Source organism: Ursus arctos, unplaced genomic scaffold (genome assembly GCF_023065955.2).
Source record: "Ursus arctos isolate Adak ecotype North America unplaced genomic scaffold, UrsArc2.0 scaffold_27, whole genome shotgun sequence".
Lineage (NCBI taxonomy): Eukaryota > Metazoa > Chordata > Mammalia > Carnivora > Ursidae > Ursus > Ursus arctos.
Window position 1 is genome coordinate 19,104,651 of NW_026622952.1, and position 16,231 is coordinate 19,120,881.

The 16,231-nt window shown below is 33.8% G+C and overlaps 1 protein-coding gene across 1 annotated transcript in view; it reads left to right on the forward strand.

The window, feature by feature from the left end:
* Positions 1 to 16,231, forward strand: part of SGCZ (sarcoglycan zeta) — a 1,051,274-nt gene that overhangs the window by 930,994 nt on the left and 104,049 nt on the right. The window contains exon 4 of the mRNA XM_026508469.3: positions 13,899 to 13,986. Coding sequence (XP_026364254.2) covers positions 13,899 to 13,986 — 88 coding nt within the window. The remainder of the gene's footprint in view (positions 1 to 13,898; positions 13,987 to 16,231) is intronic.

Below are 16,231 nucleotides of genomic sequence, written 5' to 3' on the forward strand. Positions count from 1 at the left end.
ATGACAAGATCATGGGAGGATAAAGCAAGAATCAGGAGTTCAGAATATCAAAATATCATCTCTGTGGGAGCTAAAATCACTAAGAATTATGACTGAAATGATGGGAGAGAATGATAGTGAGTGAATCAAGAAATGGAAACTTCCAGGAATGAAGGCATGAGTTTTGGATTATGTGGTATGATGACCTGGGGTTCAAAGATTAGGAGGAGGCAAGAAGAGGGGAAAATTACTCGAACTAGTTCCGAGACACATAGTGTCATATTAGATGCCTCCCCCATCTCCACGCCCATTGGAAGAGGGAGCAAAACCAGCTATAGTTGGAGAGATAATCGGAACTCATTATGCGATTCTTGTAAATTTAGTTCAGTACTTCACTTCAAAGATGAGGAAGTTATTTTTAACTTTTTGCAGATTCATAGTTACTTAATTGTGAAGACTTTTACAATGCAAAATGTAAATAGATATTAATATAGATAAACCCCCTACACTCTCTACAGCTTTATTAAGTTGATCATTCATATTTAGGATAATGAATTTCAGGCATTACAAATTCCTCATACAGATAAAAAAGTAAATTTTATCTTTCATTTTCTAAAATTGTAAGTATACACATTCATTTTATTCATAAATATATTTGGCAGAAACAATGAAACAGAAAATCTTTTTAATCTTATGTGTTATTAATATAAATCTTTAATGGGTACTAAACTAATATATTATTTTTGACATAACAATAGTGGGAGATTAAACAAAATTTAACAGCTGGATTCAATTTTAAAACCTGTGTTTTGTTTTGTTTTTAACACTCTTCATTCATTCATTTCTACTGCTTCATTTATTGTTTGACAAAGTAGAAATTCTGGCTTCTTCCTTAGTGTTCAACGTCTAGCTCCAGACAGCGTTCGGTCAGGCAGGCCTCAGGGAAGACAGCACAGTACACTATTTGATTTGCCTGAATTTGGAAACAAATGCTCTAAATGAGCATATTTAAATTTCTTAGAGAGAGATTAAATACTAATATTAAGGGAAAATATTTCTCCCTAAATATTTCTCTGCTTACTTTTATCAGGCAATGACAATTTTATAACGTAACATTTTTATTTTGCCTTAACTGCTAGAAAAAAAGTCACAGTATAATTCAGGGTTCAATTCTAGCAATAAGCTTGTTGCAACAAGATGTGTCTAGACACATTTATTTCTCCAGTTTTAAAAGCCCTTTAATTCTGTTTATAAATTTTAGGGCCCAATTTAACATTGTGTTTAAGTTTATAACACACTTAATATCTTTTTGGAAGAAGTACCATCTTAATGAAAGTGTAGTATTTTATGTTTTGCTCCTCCGTGTGTTTGCTCTTCAGATGGCATGTGTCTTTTATTTTTTTATGGAAAATAGCACAATTCAGAAAAACTGTAATACTTTTTATGTGTAAAAATGACTCCAAAAATCCATAGAGTTCACTGATTTCTCATATCACAAATTCTGTGCTTTAATAGAAAAATCCCTTTAAGTCCAATATTCACTAATATTTAATTGATTAATCTATTACATTTAGAAGTTTTTAGCTCTTTCTATAGGCTTAATACAGATAGCTTACTCTGCAAAACACGTTTTCTTTTTCTGTGATTTAAAAAATACTTCTTGCATTATGGATCAACTTTGAGACACAGATAAAGTTTCCTTTCTTCATATGTGAATTCCACCAGTCTTTCTAGGAAATATTATTAAAATATTTTTAAGGGTTAGACTAACTAGTAACCAAGATGAACAAGTATGTGCTCTGATTATCATATAGCAAAGTATCATAGTTGCATACGACTTCACTTGCGATCTGGCAATTTATAAACTCTGAATTTGCAAACATCGTTCCTTCATACAGGAGCACGTACACACATGCATACTTCCTTTTTAGAAGTATCTGATGTTTCCAGGTACTCAACTTGTCTAACTTCAGGTCACTCACTACTTTATCCTTAAAATAAGCATACTTTATTTTACATTTATTTTTTTCTCAACCCTCATCTCTATACTTTAAGCTTCTTTTATATATTGTTGAATAGTAAGTTTATTTTTTATGTAAAAATGGCATGTAATGAGAACTTTGACTTCTAGTAAATTCTCAGATTCTCTATTCTCAAATAAATTCCCACTGACAACCTAGATGTATATAATTGAATTTTTTCATTTGAAAAACATAATGGAAAAACCATAAGTCAAAAAGAAAAAGAGAGAGAGAGAGAGAGTTGAAAAAATAGCAGGATGTGAAAATCGAAATCAGAGTTTCCCATAATGATAATTAACAATACCTAGAACCAGCTGAATAGCGTAAAAAACATCAGGCCATTATGGTTACAAATACTGTATCCTTTGAGAATTCGTAAACGTTGTCCTATCCTTTCGAATTCATATCTTCCCAGATAGGCACTGTCCTCCAGTGCCTTGCAGGAGCAAATACAAATGTTCTCCAGAAGGATGCTTCCTTAATCCAGGCTCCTGGAAATTCTTGCATGTTGACCATGAGATAAACAACAAACAATAAAAAGAAGCAAGCCGGCAATGGGCCAACACAACAGAAATTCAACACAAACAATGATTCACTAACTTAGACCTCTAAATTACTTCAGCAATTAGAATTTTCAGATTATTATAATAATGTTTAAAAAACAAACTGGAATAAGAGAACAAATAAAAATAACATAAACAAATATAATTGACCAGTCGGGTATGAAAAAATAGCCATTTTTCTTAGTAAGAGATGTATCAGTGAATTGCTAACTCAGTGGATAGTTTAACAGATGAAGGGAGGAGTACACACACAAGGGCGGAAGTCCTAAACTATAAGGTAGCACAGAGATAGGGAGATGGGAAATAGGAGACAGAGTTAAGAAGGCATATAGATAGAATGAAAGAACGTAGATTCCATTATCTAAGGGAAATTCTGCATGGAAAGGATGTAAAGAATGAAGTAGAGGCACTATTAAACGGATAATGGATGACTGTTTTTGCAAAACTGATAAAAGACAGGAGTCATAAGTTTCTAGAATTAAGTATCCTAAGCAGAGTTTTATAAAGTGAAATTTATACCTAGATTTATCATAAATACTTTTTAAATTCTTTTTATGTGAATTCTTATATTTAAAAATGCATATCAAGTTAACACTATATTTATTTAAAAATCATTCAAAAAATAAAATCATTATATTAGCATTATTTTGAAAAATGTTGGGTGCATAGTTGCTGTAACTTTGAAATCTGAAATCCATCAGAGATTCATTCTTTAGACTAGAAGTCAGTAAACTGTGCTTGCAAATGTCTGCCTTTTTTTTTAAATAAGATTTTATTGCAATACAGACGTGTTCATTCATGTTTTGCTTGTGGCTACTTTTGAGCTAGAGAAGCAGAGTTGAATAGTTACAGCAGCTACTGCATGGTCTATAGAGTCCTAAGTATTTACTATCTATCCCTTTAAGAAAAAGTTTGCTGATCTCTCCTTTAGATGAAGCCAATTTGTTTAATTACTCCTAAGAGAAGAATACATTGTTAAATATCATCACCGTTAAGTATATCATTTAACAGTTCAATCTGTAGCATCATAACGTTCTGAAAGTATATCCATGTTATGAGAAATGTCAGTATGATTATTAAAGGAGAGGAATATGGAGCAAATTTAAGACAGGAAGAGAGGACTTGCACAGGGCACTGCAGTGAGGAGACCTTGGGTAGACACCCTGGGACAGTCACCTCCTTATAGAAGAGAACGAAGGGTATTGTATCAGAACAAGCACACTCTGTTAATAAATAACTGGTATCTCATGGATTAATTCAAGTACAAAAACTATCCTTTACCTCACAATCTGGTGGTGTTGGTAGGACTGGTGTCTTAGACCCACACAGACATTTAGAGACCTAGGTTTTCTTCATGTGTTGTTCCGCAACACCTGGGGCGTCAGATGGAGAAGTTTAGCATGTGGCTTGCAGGCTTTTGTAGTCGAGTCCTGCAAATATCTTATATCACTTCGGCCCATATTTCTCTGATGACAACTTTGTCATTGTTGGTTGTGCAGCCCTATCACACTTACAGGAAAGACTAGAACATGTAGCCTGACTGCCGTGTGCACGGGAAAAAGTGTCATGGGTTAGTGAGCAGTCTTTTCCATGGAGGCTGGGAAGTAGAGAGCAAAACACATCCTAATTTATAAATCTGTGGGTTAAACGTAGGCTTGCCATGCTATGGGGACTAGTTCAAAAATAATTTTTTGAGACAGCTGTAATTTTCTGCTTGATCTATGGGCCACACTGCAGATGAAGAAGCTTCTAGCTCTCTATTCCTACACCTCAGCCAAACAGATCCCATACTATTTAGTCATCTGTAGACCAGTACCATGATATCACTTGGGAGCTTGTTAGGCATGAAGAATCTCAGGCTTCACTCGGTCTGCATGTAGAAAGATCCTCAGATGATTTGTATGAGCATAACAAATTTCTAAGCATCAGGTTAGAATAATTTCTCTAGTCATGTCATATGCTAATTGGTCTGACATATTCTAAATGTTCCTAAATGTTTGCTGACCACAGATGCTATAGTAACCATTTTTATATAGCTAAAAATATAATTAATTTTACATTTCTTCTAACCCCCAAACATGTCATCATTAGATTTTCCTATTAAGAGACCAAGAATTATTCCTTATGTTACCTTAACATGAAAAAAAAATGTCAGAAATTTGAAAGTGCTGTAGTCCTTTGAAAAAGTAATGCCAGTGATACTTTCTACCCTTTTTATTTAGTTGACAAAGAAAGGATGAAAATTGCTATTGGTTTTCAAAGTAATGATTACACAAATTGAGGGAGGATTTATTCATGTGTGTGTGTCTGTGTGTGTGTGTGTTTGCACAGTTGTCTTATCAAATATAGCACAGGTATAACCATAATTAGCAAAATGCTTCAAAGTATAGAAAATCATAATCATACAACCACAATAAATGCTATCTGTAGGGTCAGTTTGTTGCTTAATATTCATATACATATTTTTACCATGTTCCTTTAGTAATTAAGATGGGTACTGTATTAGTCTGGGTTCCCCAGAGAATCTATATATAGGTTCTCATGGGTTAACTCAAATACAAAAATTATCTATACAAAAATTATAATCTATATATAGGTTTTCTCTCTCTAAATTATATATATAACATTATATATAATTACATATTTATTATAAGGAATTGGCCCACATAGTTATGGATGCTGAGATGTCCCTGAATCTGCAGTCAGAACCCAGGAGAACCAATGGTATAGTTCTAGTCCAAGTCCAAAGATCTGAGAACCAGAAGAGCTGGTGGTATAAAGTCCAGTCTGAGTTTGAGTCAGATAGCAGAATGCTGATGTTCCATTTCAAAGACATTCAGGCAGAGAGAGCAAATTCTCTTACCCACCCTTTTGTTCTATTCAGGTCTTTGATGTGATGGATCAGGTGAACCCACACTGGGGAGGGCAATCTGCTTTATTCAGTCTACCAACTTTAATTTTAATCTCATTAAAAAACACCCTGACAGACACACCCAGTATAATGTTTAACCAAATATCTGGGTACCCCATGGCCCCATTAAGTTGATACATGAAAATAACCATCACAGGTACTATGACCCTGTTGCACTTATTTAATTTTATAACCGATTGTTTTTCTTATTACTTATTTTGTCATCCCACTATCTTTTGTCACTATGGAAAAATGTTTGTCATAATCATAATATTTCTGATTTCCCTCACTGTTTCTGCAGAAAATCAACAGCAGCATAGATGCGCGCACACACACACACACACACACACTCAATTAAAAAGTTGATCCTGATATTTCAGATACTTAAAGTGCTTCATCAGCCAACTAGATTTTAAGAGAAAGATTTGCTGTTGCTGCTGTTACTGTTGCTGATTTTAACTAGAAGAAACTTAACTAATATAAGTGAAGATATTTCTATAGGAAATAATCCAATAAATGATTTTTCTTTTAACTTCTCCATCCTTATTCCCTTCCTTAACAAAGCATTTCTTGGAAAGTTACATACCTTTTATCTGAGAAAGGTGAATTTTTTAAGTGTGCTGCAATTTTTAAATTTTAGATTCCACAGATTTCTTATCCTTTCTCTACTGCCAGTATCTTTTTTAAAAAAGATTTTATTTACTTATTTCAGAGAGAGGGAGAGGGAGAGCGTGAGTTGGGGGAGGAGCAGAGGGACAGAGAGAGAGAATCCCAAGCAGACTCCACACCAAGCACAGAGCCCAATGTGGGGCTTGATCCCATGACCCCGGAGATCATGACTTGAGCTGAAATCAAGAGTCGGTGTTTAACTCACTGAGCCACCCGAGCATCCCTCTCTAGTGCCAATTTCAAGCAAGGTAAAAGAAAAATAATTTAATTGAGACTTAGCTCCTTGCTTAACTCTCTATTTTTCCTCATCTCTTGCATTTATAGAAGATAAAGTCTGTTCCCTATACAATTACACATGTGGCATACCCTGTAGCATTTTATTACAGAAGAAGTAAGAGAGGCTTTGTACGGTGCTTGTTCTGAAACACCTACCCATTCCCCATTGGATAGTTTCATTTCTAGAAAAACTTAACTGGTTCCTTGTTCCATATAAATAAATGATTTAAAAGAATTAACTCTGTTAATATTTTACGGCATATGAACTGGTGAAACAGAAAATATTTACATACACTCTAAAGTTTCTTTCTGCCCATCGAAGTGAGCACAATTTATGTCCTCCATGGAACAGCATCCGGTCTCCTTTACCCCCTCAGTGGGGTGTACGTCATTCAGGCTCCTGGTTAGGCAGAGAGTGAACAGGCTGGCACCTTCAAACTACTGTGAGGGCAAGATCAGCCTGAAGAAAGACTGAAGGGGTAGCTGGAGGAGCAAAGTGGCAACTCAAGAAAGAGATGGAAAGAAGAAACCATTTTCCTGGTACAGCGAGTGTGACCTGAGAGGAAAGGATGCATCCCCGGGAATTTAATGTCATCTGGTTAAAGCAACAGTGCCCTTTCATTGATCTGGATCTTTATTACTTTAGGTAGATATAATACTTTTCCCTTTTAGGATACTGATTCAAGAAGCACTTGTTATCTAAGCCAATCCATGGGTAAAGCTTGGGTTGAAGCAGTTTAAATGATAATAGGAAGTGGCAGATTGCCAAAGATTCCCTGTAAATGGAACTCTGTGTGCAAAACTGCTCCCTGTGGCATTATTCTGAAGACACATTCATCAATAGCAATTGGGATAAGGAGACCCTCAGGGGGAGTATGTCTAGACTACTAGGTTTACTATGTAGCCTTAGAGAGGCAGGAAGGAGCCAGAAGGGCCATCAGAAGCCATAGGTCATTCTCACAAGATATTCCTTATAATGACCTCTGTGACTTCATAATTTATAACAAAAAACTAATGAAAATGAGGAATTCTCAATAAAAGTGTTGAAATAGAGACACAGAAAAGCTGATTGGTGAATACACGCTCTCTCCCCTTCACTATTTCACATTCAGGTTAAAATGTGAGCACTGAGAATTTGAGGAGGTCACTTTAACATCTATAGATAGATTCCTTTTCATAATCAATACTTCTTCTACCTTTAAAATACAAATTTCAACAGTTAAATGCTTTGCATTCTGAAAGAAATAAAATTTCAAGTAATTGTTTCCTTAACCAAAGAATTAAAATATTACCTGTTTTCAGCTTCTTAAGTGGATCAAACACTTAGGGAAAGGAATGAAGTCTGCCTTGTGCAGAGAGAGGATGACTATAAATCACATCATAATGTGATATGACTTGTTACACTTCCATGGTCTTTTAGAAACCTTGCTCTGGGCAAAAAAGAAAGAAAGAAAGAAAGAAAGAAAGAAAGAAAGAAAGAAAGAAAGAAAGAAAGAAAGAAAGAAAGAAAGGCAAAAGCTTGATAAGTTCTGTGTGGCCTGAACACAATCCAGGTAAACGCAGGTAGCCTGAGTGGATTGTGTTGTAAATGTGCTCAGTTCAATTCATTCACTCAGCAGACATTTATTGAACATGAACTAGGTGCCGAGTGTGACACAAACTATGTTTTCAAAAGGCTGCCTGTGTAAAGGAAATGACAACACCTGTGCTTTCAGGCCAGTCCAGTCTAATGGAAGATATAAACAAAGGAATGATCAAAACAGAGCAAAGCAAAAATCTCGTGACAAGTACCATGATGGACATCAGCACTGATTGAAGAACTGGAGAGTGGGAGGTGAAGTTTAATGCTGGAGGAGCAGGAATGCTTCAGAAATGATGCAATGTTGAGCTGGAACTTGAAAAATATAATTTTGCCAGTTACGGAGATGTAGATAAGAATTTCAGGCGTGGGGAACAGAAGATGAGAAGGCACAGAAGTAGCATGTTTTCAGAAACATGGGAAATCTGGGTCATTCTTGAATGGTGAAATGGCATGAAATAGAGCTACGAAGCAGAATTGGATCATATTATAAAGTACCTTGTATGTTATGAACGTGAATTTTTTCCAAGCTGGGAATGAGGAATCAATAAATGTTTTAGTTCATTCTGTTTTAATTTGAGCATGCCAATATTTTTAAAAAATGTTTTAGAAAAATAACACTGGATACGAAGAATCAATGTAAGGAGAAACGGATTGTTGTGATGTGAGTTATGAGTCTGTTACAGGACTGGTCACAGGAAAGACACGAAAGGGTATATTTAAGAGACACTTCTAACATAGCTGATTGAATATTGAGGAAAAGGAAGATAGAGAGTTTGGGGGGTGGTGTAAGTTTTCTGCAAAGTTGTATAATTTCGGTGACTGAGGATAAGAAACCTCACCTGCAAAAACTCAGGTCAAACTGTATAAATTCAAGAAATGACATGCCAAACGCATGCCACTTACACCAAACAATACAGACCATTAATTATGTTCTCTTTCAGGATAGCAAGTAGCGCAGGTGATACATTCGAAAATAAGAGGGCAGTTCAGGTATATACTCTTGCTTTAGAATCTGAGAAAACAAAATGAAACAAAATGAACCAGACTCTTACCGAAACGTGGATGATGGCAGTGTGGAGGTCACATCTTATATTCTAAGATGTATGTATCAGATTGTCCTTTTAGAGACTGCAGTGTTTAATTTTAAATTATATTTTCTTCACTTTTTAAATTTATATTCACATTTTGATCTGACATTGTAGAAAGCCTAGAATTGAATCACCACCAGAGAGGCAGTATCTCATGGTGATTGATGAAGGAGATTCTGGACCCAAATTGCTGGGCTCAAACATTTGCTCTGTCATTTTTTACCTGTGTGATTTAGAGCAAGTGACTTATACTTTCTTTGCTGGAGTTTACTAGTTACTGTTATTAGTAGAATACTATAATTACAGTGAGGAATAAATAATAAAAACAAAGCATTAATTGTGCCTTTAGCAAAGGCTAGCTACTAATGTAAGCATTTTGTATATATCATCTCATTAATTCCTTATAAAAAGCCCACAAATTATGTACTATTACCCTAGTTGCAGATGCAGCAATCATGGTACAGAGATGTTGAGTGACTTACCAAGTGAAGCAGAAAGTGTTTGGCAGATTCACGACTTGAACTCAAACAGGGTGCACTGTCTGTCTTGCAACCAGTTTATTTCTTGGTTCTTTCTTGGGTGGTTTTATTTTAAGCTACTAAGTGGACGAGCTCATACACGTGAAGTGTTTAGAACAGAGTCTGGCATGGGTAAGTGCCAGTAGGCACTAGCTGCTGCTCCGGTGACCACTACTTACAACTTAATACGTGTGAAAGAAAGAATGAAGTGCCTCATATACACACAACACCTTATATGTATACAAAACTGTTATCTTCTCATCAGTATAACATACACTTTGTGAGAAAAGTCTCTATTACAACAGCTTACTACTATTAACATTCTCTGGGGGTTTTTTTGTTCTTGTTCTTTTTTTTTATTTATGTAGTTACTTGTCTAGCTTTATGTGGTAGGTTATGAACTCCATAAGAAAAGAAAGTTTGTCACCGTGTTTCTGTTTTTTAATCCCGTAACTAGCAAAGAGCTGGACACATTGTAGGTGATCAGTAAATATGTAAGATAAACAAAGGTGGACACAATAAAAATGAGAAGACAGGAATCTTTTTTTTTTTTTACCTTATTCACTCGCAGTGCCTCTGACAAAAACATTGAAATAAGAAGGATGTATTGCATTATTTTTCTAAATCCATTAGCAAGGTTTCAATCAGGCCCTTGGCATAAAGAATTTGTGCATGAAAGAATCATAAACAGGGGCTTTCAGGCCCACTTCATGGTACCATTGCTTTTCTCCCTGAGTCTCCCACCTGCTTTCTCAAGAGTAGGTAAGAAGGCAGATAGGTTTCCTAGAGTTAGAGCCAAGATGCAGGGCAACTCCAGAACACCGTGATACACCTGCCAGGAAATTTCCTGGTAATGGAGGACAGATATTTGAATAAAAAGATGAAGGGTTTTTTTTTCTCCAAAAAGAAAAGATATTTATATTACTATATTGTGCAGAATAATATGCCACCTACTTACTTACCCTAACACATAATTTATATGTCTTATTCCTCCTGCATGAGTCAATACTACCAAGTAAATCTCCCCTTGATGTCCTCAGCAAGAATAAGCTATAAGAGAGTACTACTATGTTTTTTTTTTTAATATCTGAAATTAAACACTAGCCTTCAAAGTCTTGGAATACAGGAATATAAGACAAAGGACTCTAAGAAGGAAATGTAGAGCAGAGAGTGGAAAGCAATGATTTCTTAGTGGAAATTATTTTCTTACATATAGACCTTTGGAGAGATGAACACAAGAAAGGAGACATAAAGCATTCTTAAATGTCAGTCTTTTTTTTGGAAAGAGGTAATTTCTTGGTACTAATTTTTAACTAAAAATTTACTTAGTATTGGATTTACAGATTGCTGAGGATTCTATCTTCTTTGGATGTTACTACCATTTTTATCATGTATGCTTTTATCACATACATATATTTGAATTAGTACCGAGTTGGTGTTATATAAAAGGTCATGCATGAGCCATGGTTCTAAGCCCCAGAGATGTCACTCTCCTGATATATAATGCAGAAACCATACTGTGATTTTTCAGTAAAGATGATGCACTTGCATGCGTTACCTTTTGTTTAACAAAAATAGTAACTTATTTTCTTTAAGTTTGTTTGTTTCTTTTTTTATTTAATCTCTGCACCCAAGGTGGGCTCAAACTCACGACCCCCAGAGCAAGGGTTACATGCTCTTCCTGATTGGGCGTCAGGCACCCCAATAGTTACTTGTTGTCATTCAGCTTACCTAGTTATATTTTAACAATTCAGTATAACATAATAATATATTAATGTCCACGTGGATACAGCATAGAGAATTGTTCATTACCCCCGGTAGCTATATGCTTCGAGTTTTAGTAAAAAGATTGTTATTTTTATCATAGTAAAGTTTTAATCTAGATATGAATATTTAATTCTGAGGGGAAATTTAGTGGACTCATGGGAGGAAAAGGGATGAATGCCAGGGGGAGAACCTTATTTTTGTGGTTACAATAAGGGAAAAGTAGATAGAATTGTAAACAAAGACATATAATGATTAGATTTTTCACTTCTAACTCAAGTCTATCTCTCTACTAAATTAGATGAAATTCGTATTGCCTTTTATAATGGACAATTCTCTCATCTTAAAATATTTAGTAAGGCTATAATTATTTTAATAAACTTACATAGTCCTGAAATTACACAATGTTAATGGTTATGCTTTTTTATGCTATAGTTCAAAGAAATTTAGATTTACAAAGCAAATAAAAGCATACATTGTCATCAACTTTTAAAAATCTAAACATTAACTGTTTATGTTATTTCATAAAAATATTAAAACAATCTGAATTAAAATGTATTACCCAGTAACTAGCAAAGAGTGTATTTTTATGGTGTTTTGAACTGCAAGTTACTTTATAGGCTTTTGCTGTTTCTTGCATTCATATTAATTTTATTGGATTCAAAGCCCCCCTTTTAAATGCATGAGTTACGTGTAATTAATTCTACCACCCTAAAATAGAATCTTTGTCTGCTTTTAGAACCCTGTTCTTTGTGCAGTATCTTTACTGAATATATTTGCATGCAGTCCTTAGTCTATGACCTATACTATAAACAGAATTTGAACACATTGCTCAAAAGGATAGATGGAATTAATTTAAAATACATTAGATATTTTCAAAGATGGATTACTGCAGCATAGAAATACCTATGGAAAAAGGACTAGATATATTTTTTGAAATTGTATAAATAACACTCTTGATTTGTGGCACAAAGAAATGAGTTGTGGTAAGAAAGACAGAGAATGAAATTTGTACAACCAGGTCTCACTTAGCAGAATGAAAGTATTCTTCTAAATGTGGAAAATTAATTTTTAAAAAATCACATCTTAGTTTACACATAGTATCAAAACCCACTTTTAAAAGAAAGTGTGTGCACACGGGGTGTGTGTGTGTATGTGTGTGTACACTTCTTTACCCAGTGCTTTGTATCTAGTCAGATGTGGTACAAATCAGCTTTAGGAAAAAAGCCTATAAAGTCTTTCTATGCATCTCCAAATCACAAATCTCAAATCCTCGTCTTGAAAGAGTTTTTATATAGCTTATATATAAAAAATACACTTGTGTATTTACATTGACATAGAAGTGACATACCACCTAGATCGTGAGGGTGGTATTGGGAGAGATTTTCACAGAATTTTTTTACCTGGATTCAAAGCTCCATGAGGGCAGGTATTATTCAGTTTTGATCACTGAAATATCCCAAACCTCTAGAACATGACAGCATACATAGTGAGCACTCAATTAATACTTAAATGAATGGATGGACAGTTTGTAAATAATCACCCTGCTTATGTTTTAGATCGTAAAAATGAAAATTTATGCAGCTGTAAGTTATTTGTCTGATGCAATGGTGACAGAAGCCCAATATGCAGGTTCCTAAGGCAAGGGGTAATATCCTTCAATAAATTATTTCACTGTTAAGTGCTAAATTAGTGATAAAAGTAAACAGTTAACCAAGGTTAAATATTCTAAATGAGAATTTCCAGGCAAACATCTTATATTCTATATACCTCCCTACATAAACCATTCTGTGATTTACAAGGCATTTCCACATGAGGTAAATAAACAAGCTAATATGATTTATTATGAAAATTTATTTAACCAATCAATAAATACCTAGCAAATGCTTTTTTTCAGCACTGTGCTAAGTAGTGAGGATATAATTTATACGCATGACTGTCATGGTCCCTGTCCCATGGACATTTCCTTTTGTGACAGAAACAAATGAAACTAAGTAAACACATACATATGCACAATAAATTTGCCTTGTGATAAGTGTTTTGAACAAAATAAATGGAGACCGGGAGTTTGGGGTTTGAATATATTTGTAGGGGAGGCAATTTTGATGAGATGACATTTCAGCTGGGATCTGAAAGTTGTAAATTCAACTTAAAAAGGAACTTCCTCATTTGGGTGGGGTCTAAAATATCTCCATGGGTAGACATAGGTCCCACTGGGAGATGGAGAGGAGTGTCTACACCTTGGATGTACAGCAGTCGGTAGAGTTGGAAATTATTGCATCAAATAGTTAATGTCCATTTACCAAAGTGGAAACATTCCTGTCCTGTCAAGTAGTTATGATGAAGCACTTGTATTTTTTTTTCATATTGTCCAGTCAATATTTGGGATGTTAAAATAAATGCTTAATATAAAACAAAGAAATAGAATTTTGGTAATACCCAAACAAATGCAGTATAGTTTTAGAGATTAAGTTTGACTCTATTTCTATTTTTTATTTGATTTTTTTATTTTATACATGTTTCCCAGGATAGTCCACTGGTCTTACAGTCTGACAGGAATGTAACAGTGAATGCAAGAAATCACATGGGGCAGTTAACTGGACAGCTGACAGTAGGTGAGTGCTTTGGGGGTAAAGATTGCTCATACCATCTTACTCCATTTGAAGCTTTGTGATTGTGTGAATTGGGGAAAGTAAAAGTCTATTATTTTTCTAATGTAAAACTAGACATCCTTTTTTAGTCCAATTATCTTGCATATGATTTGATTTTTCATAAGCTAATTATAGTTTCCTCTATTTGATAGTTCTTACTCTTGTCAATGTGTTCCTATGAGACAATTACATATATTTTGTTGTTATTACTCTTAAATTATGAAATGCACCATTTTTTTAACAAATATCTCCCTAGTGTGTGTTAAGTTATAGTAAACAGACTAAAACACATGAGATATAACATCATGTGGTCTACGTATCCTTTGTTTTAGGTAAATAATTTCCTAAGAGATATTGTCTGCTATTGTAAACTAGAAATGACATATTAGTTGAATATAATATATCTTAACATTTATCAATTACTTATAAATTTGGTGTTGAGATTACTTGTATTTTAAGCTTTATAGGCTTTGGAAGTTATAAATATAAGTTAATGATAAAATATTATTGTTTTCTCATATTGTCAAAAAATTAGCAATTCATTTTACATGGCATAATTATTTGACTCATTTTTATAAGAAAACAGGAAAATAAAAAGTCAGTGATAATTATGTAAAATAATAAAAAGATTTGTGTGTAACTGTCAAAATATATTTAAAATGCTCTATTTTTTGTGGGGCAATTACCTAATATTGATAATATATGTGTATATATAAAGTATATTATAAATAATAAATTACAATCTTGAGGAATGAGTTGTCTTTATCTTACTGAAAAATTAATGAGTACCTTAATACAAATGTATGTTTCTAATAGTTCTTTTTAAATTACACAAGAAGATGGCATTTGAAATGTGAGATTTATAAACATGAATTTGATTGTGTCTACTTCCTTTGTAGGTATATGAAATACTTTACAATATGCTACTTGCCTTTATGAAGCCAAAGATGCAATTATATCTTAGCAGATATGTATTTCCAAAAAATACAATGCACTTTATTTATAATAATTCAATTTTATTTTACATAATGTTCACATCATAAAAGTTAGTCATCAAAGGTGGTCACTAATCAACATTAGTTGAATACTGGAGGATAAAAATAAAAGGAGGATAAACTGAAAAGTTGAACAAGAAATAATATTAATGGGCAGAGCTGTTTTGTTTTACTTTTTTTTTTTTTTCAGTAGTCTCCCTCATTTAAATTTCAGTCACAAGCAGTCATGTTTGGGAAATCCAAAATAGTTGCTGTGTGGTCCTGTGGTGTAAGCATGATAAGAAGGTCCATAATTCTACATCTATAACATTATCTCAGTAAAACATTAATAGTAATTGGATATTAAATAATTGGAATGTCATTGTTATAAATATTTACTTTTAAAATCTGCTTAGAGTCACAATGTTATGCTTCATCTAATATCTCATATATCATCATAATTCTCCCTATTTAATCCTCAGTAAATTTTGGAGAATAAATTTCACTCCCAGGAACTGCTAACTTTTATTGTCAGAATCATTGACTCATCTTGGATATTTTCATTTCCATTTATCAAGAATCAGTGACATATCCAAATTATATAGAAACCTTAATTACAATTTGTAATTTCTCATTTTTCTGTCTTTCTTCATTACTTCTTCAAAACTGAGAGTCATGGCTGCCTTCAATAAGTCTTACTATATGGTAATAAGACAGAGTGTTATTTGCAAGAAATTAAACAAAATGATATTAACACTTAGTACTAGTTTGCTTTTCATAATTCACATTTTGAGGATTAAACACCACATAAAATAAAAACAATTACAGACAGCTTCTGCAGCAGAGTTGACTTTTTGGTTTCTTCTGAGGTCTGAGGTGCTTGCCTTCATTGTCCAAGGGGATTTACAAGAGAGCCAGTCAGGGAGTGGGAGTCTTGAGGGGGCAGATGTGCCTCATTACTGGTTCTCTGCCTTTTCTAGTGGCTGTCAATTAGCTATATACACCTAAAATCAAATTCGTTTTATTTATGATGAGAAGATATGCTTGATGAGAACAATTAGGCACTGTAAGGAGATTCTGTAAGGAAAATATTTTTCTTTGATTTGTTTTCTCAGAATTTTGAGTCAATATACACTAATAATAAAGTCCTTATGATGAAACAACCATTTTTAAAATATTGTTAAGTTTATGAAGAGATAAAAAAATAAAATGTGCATTTATATAATTATATAAAA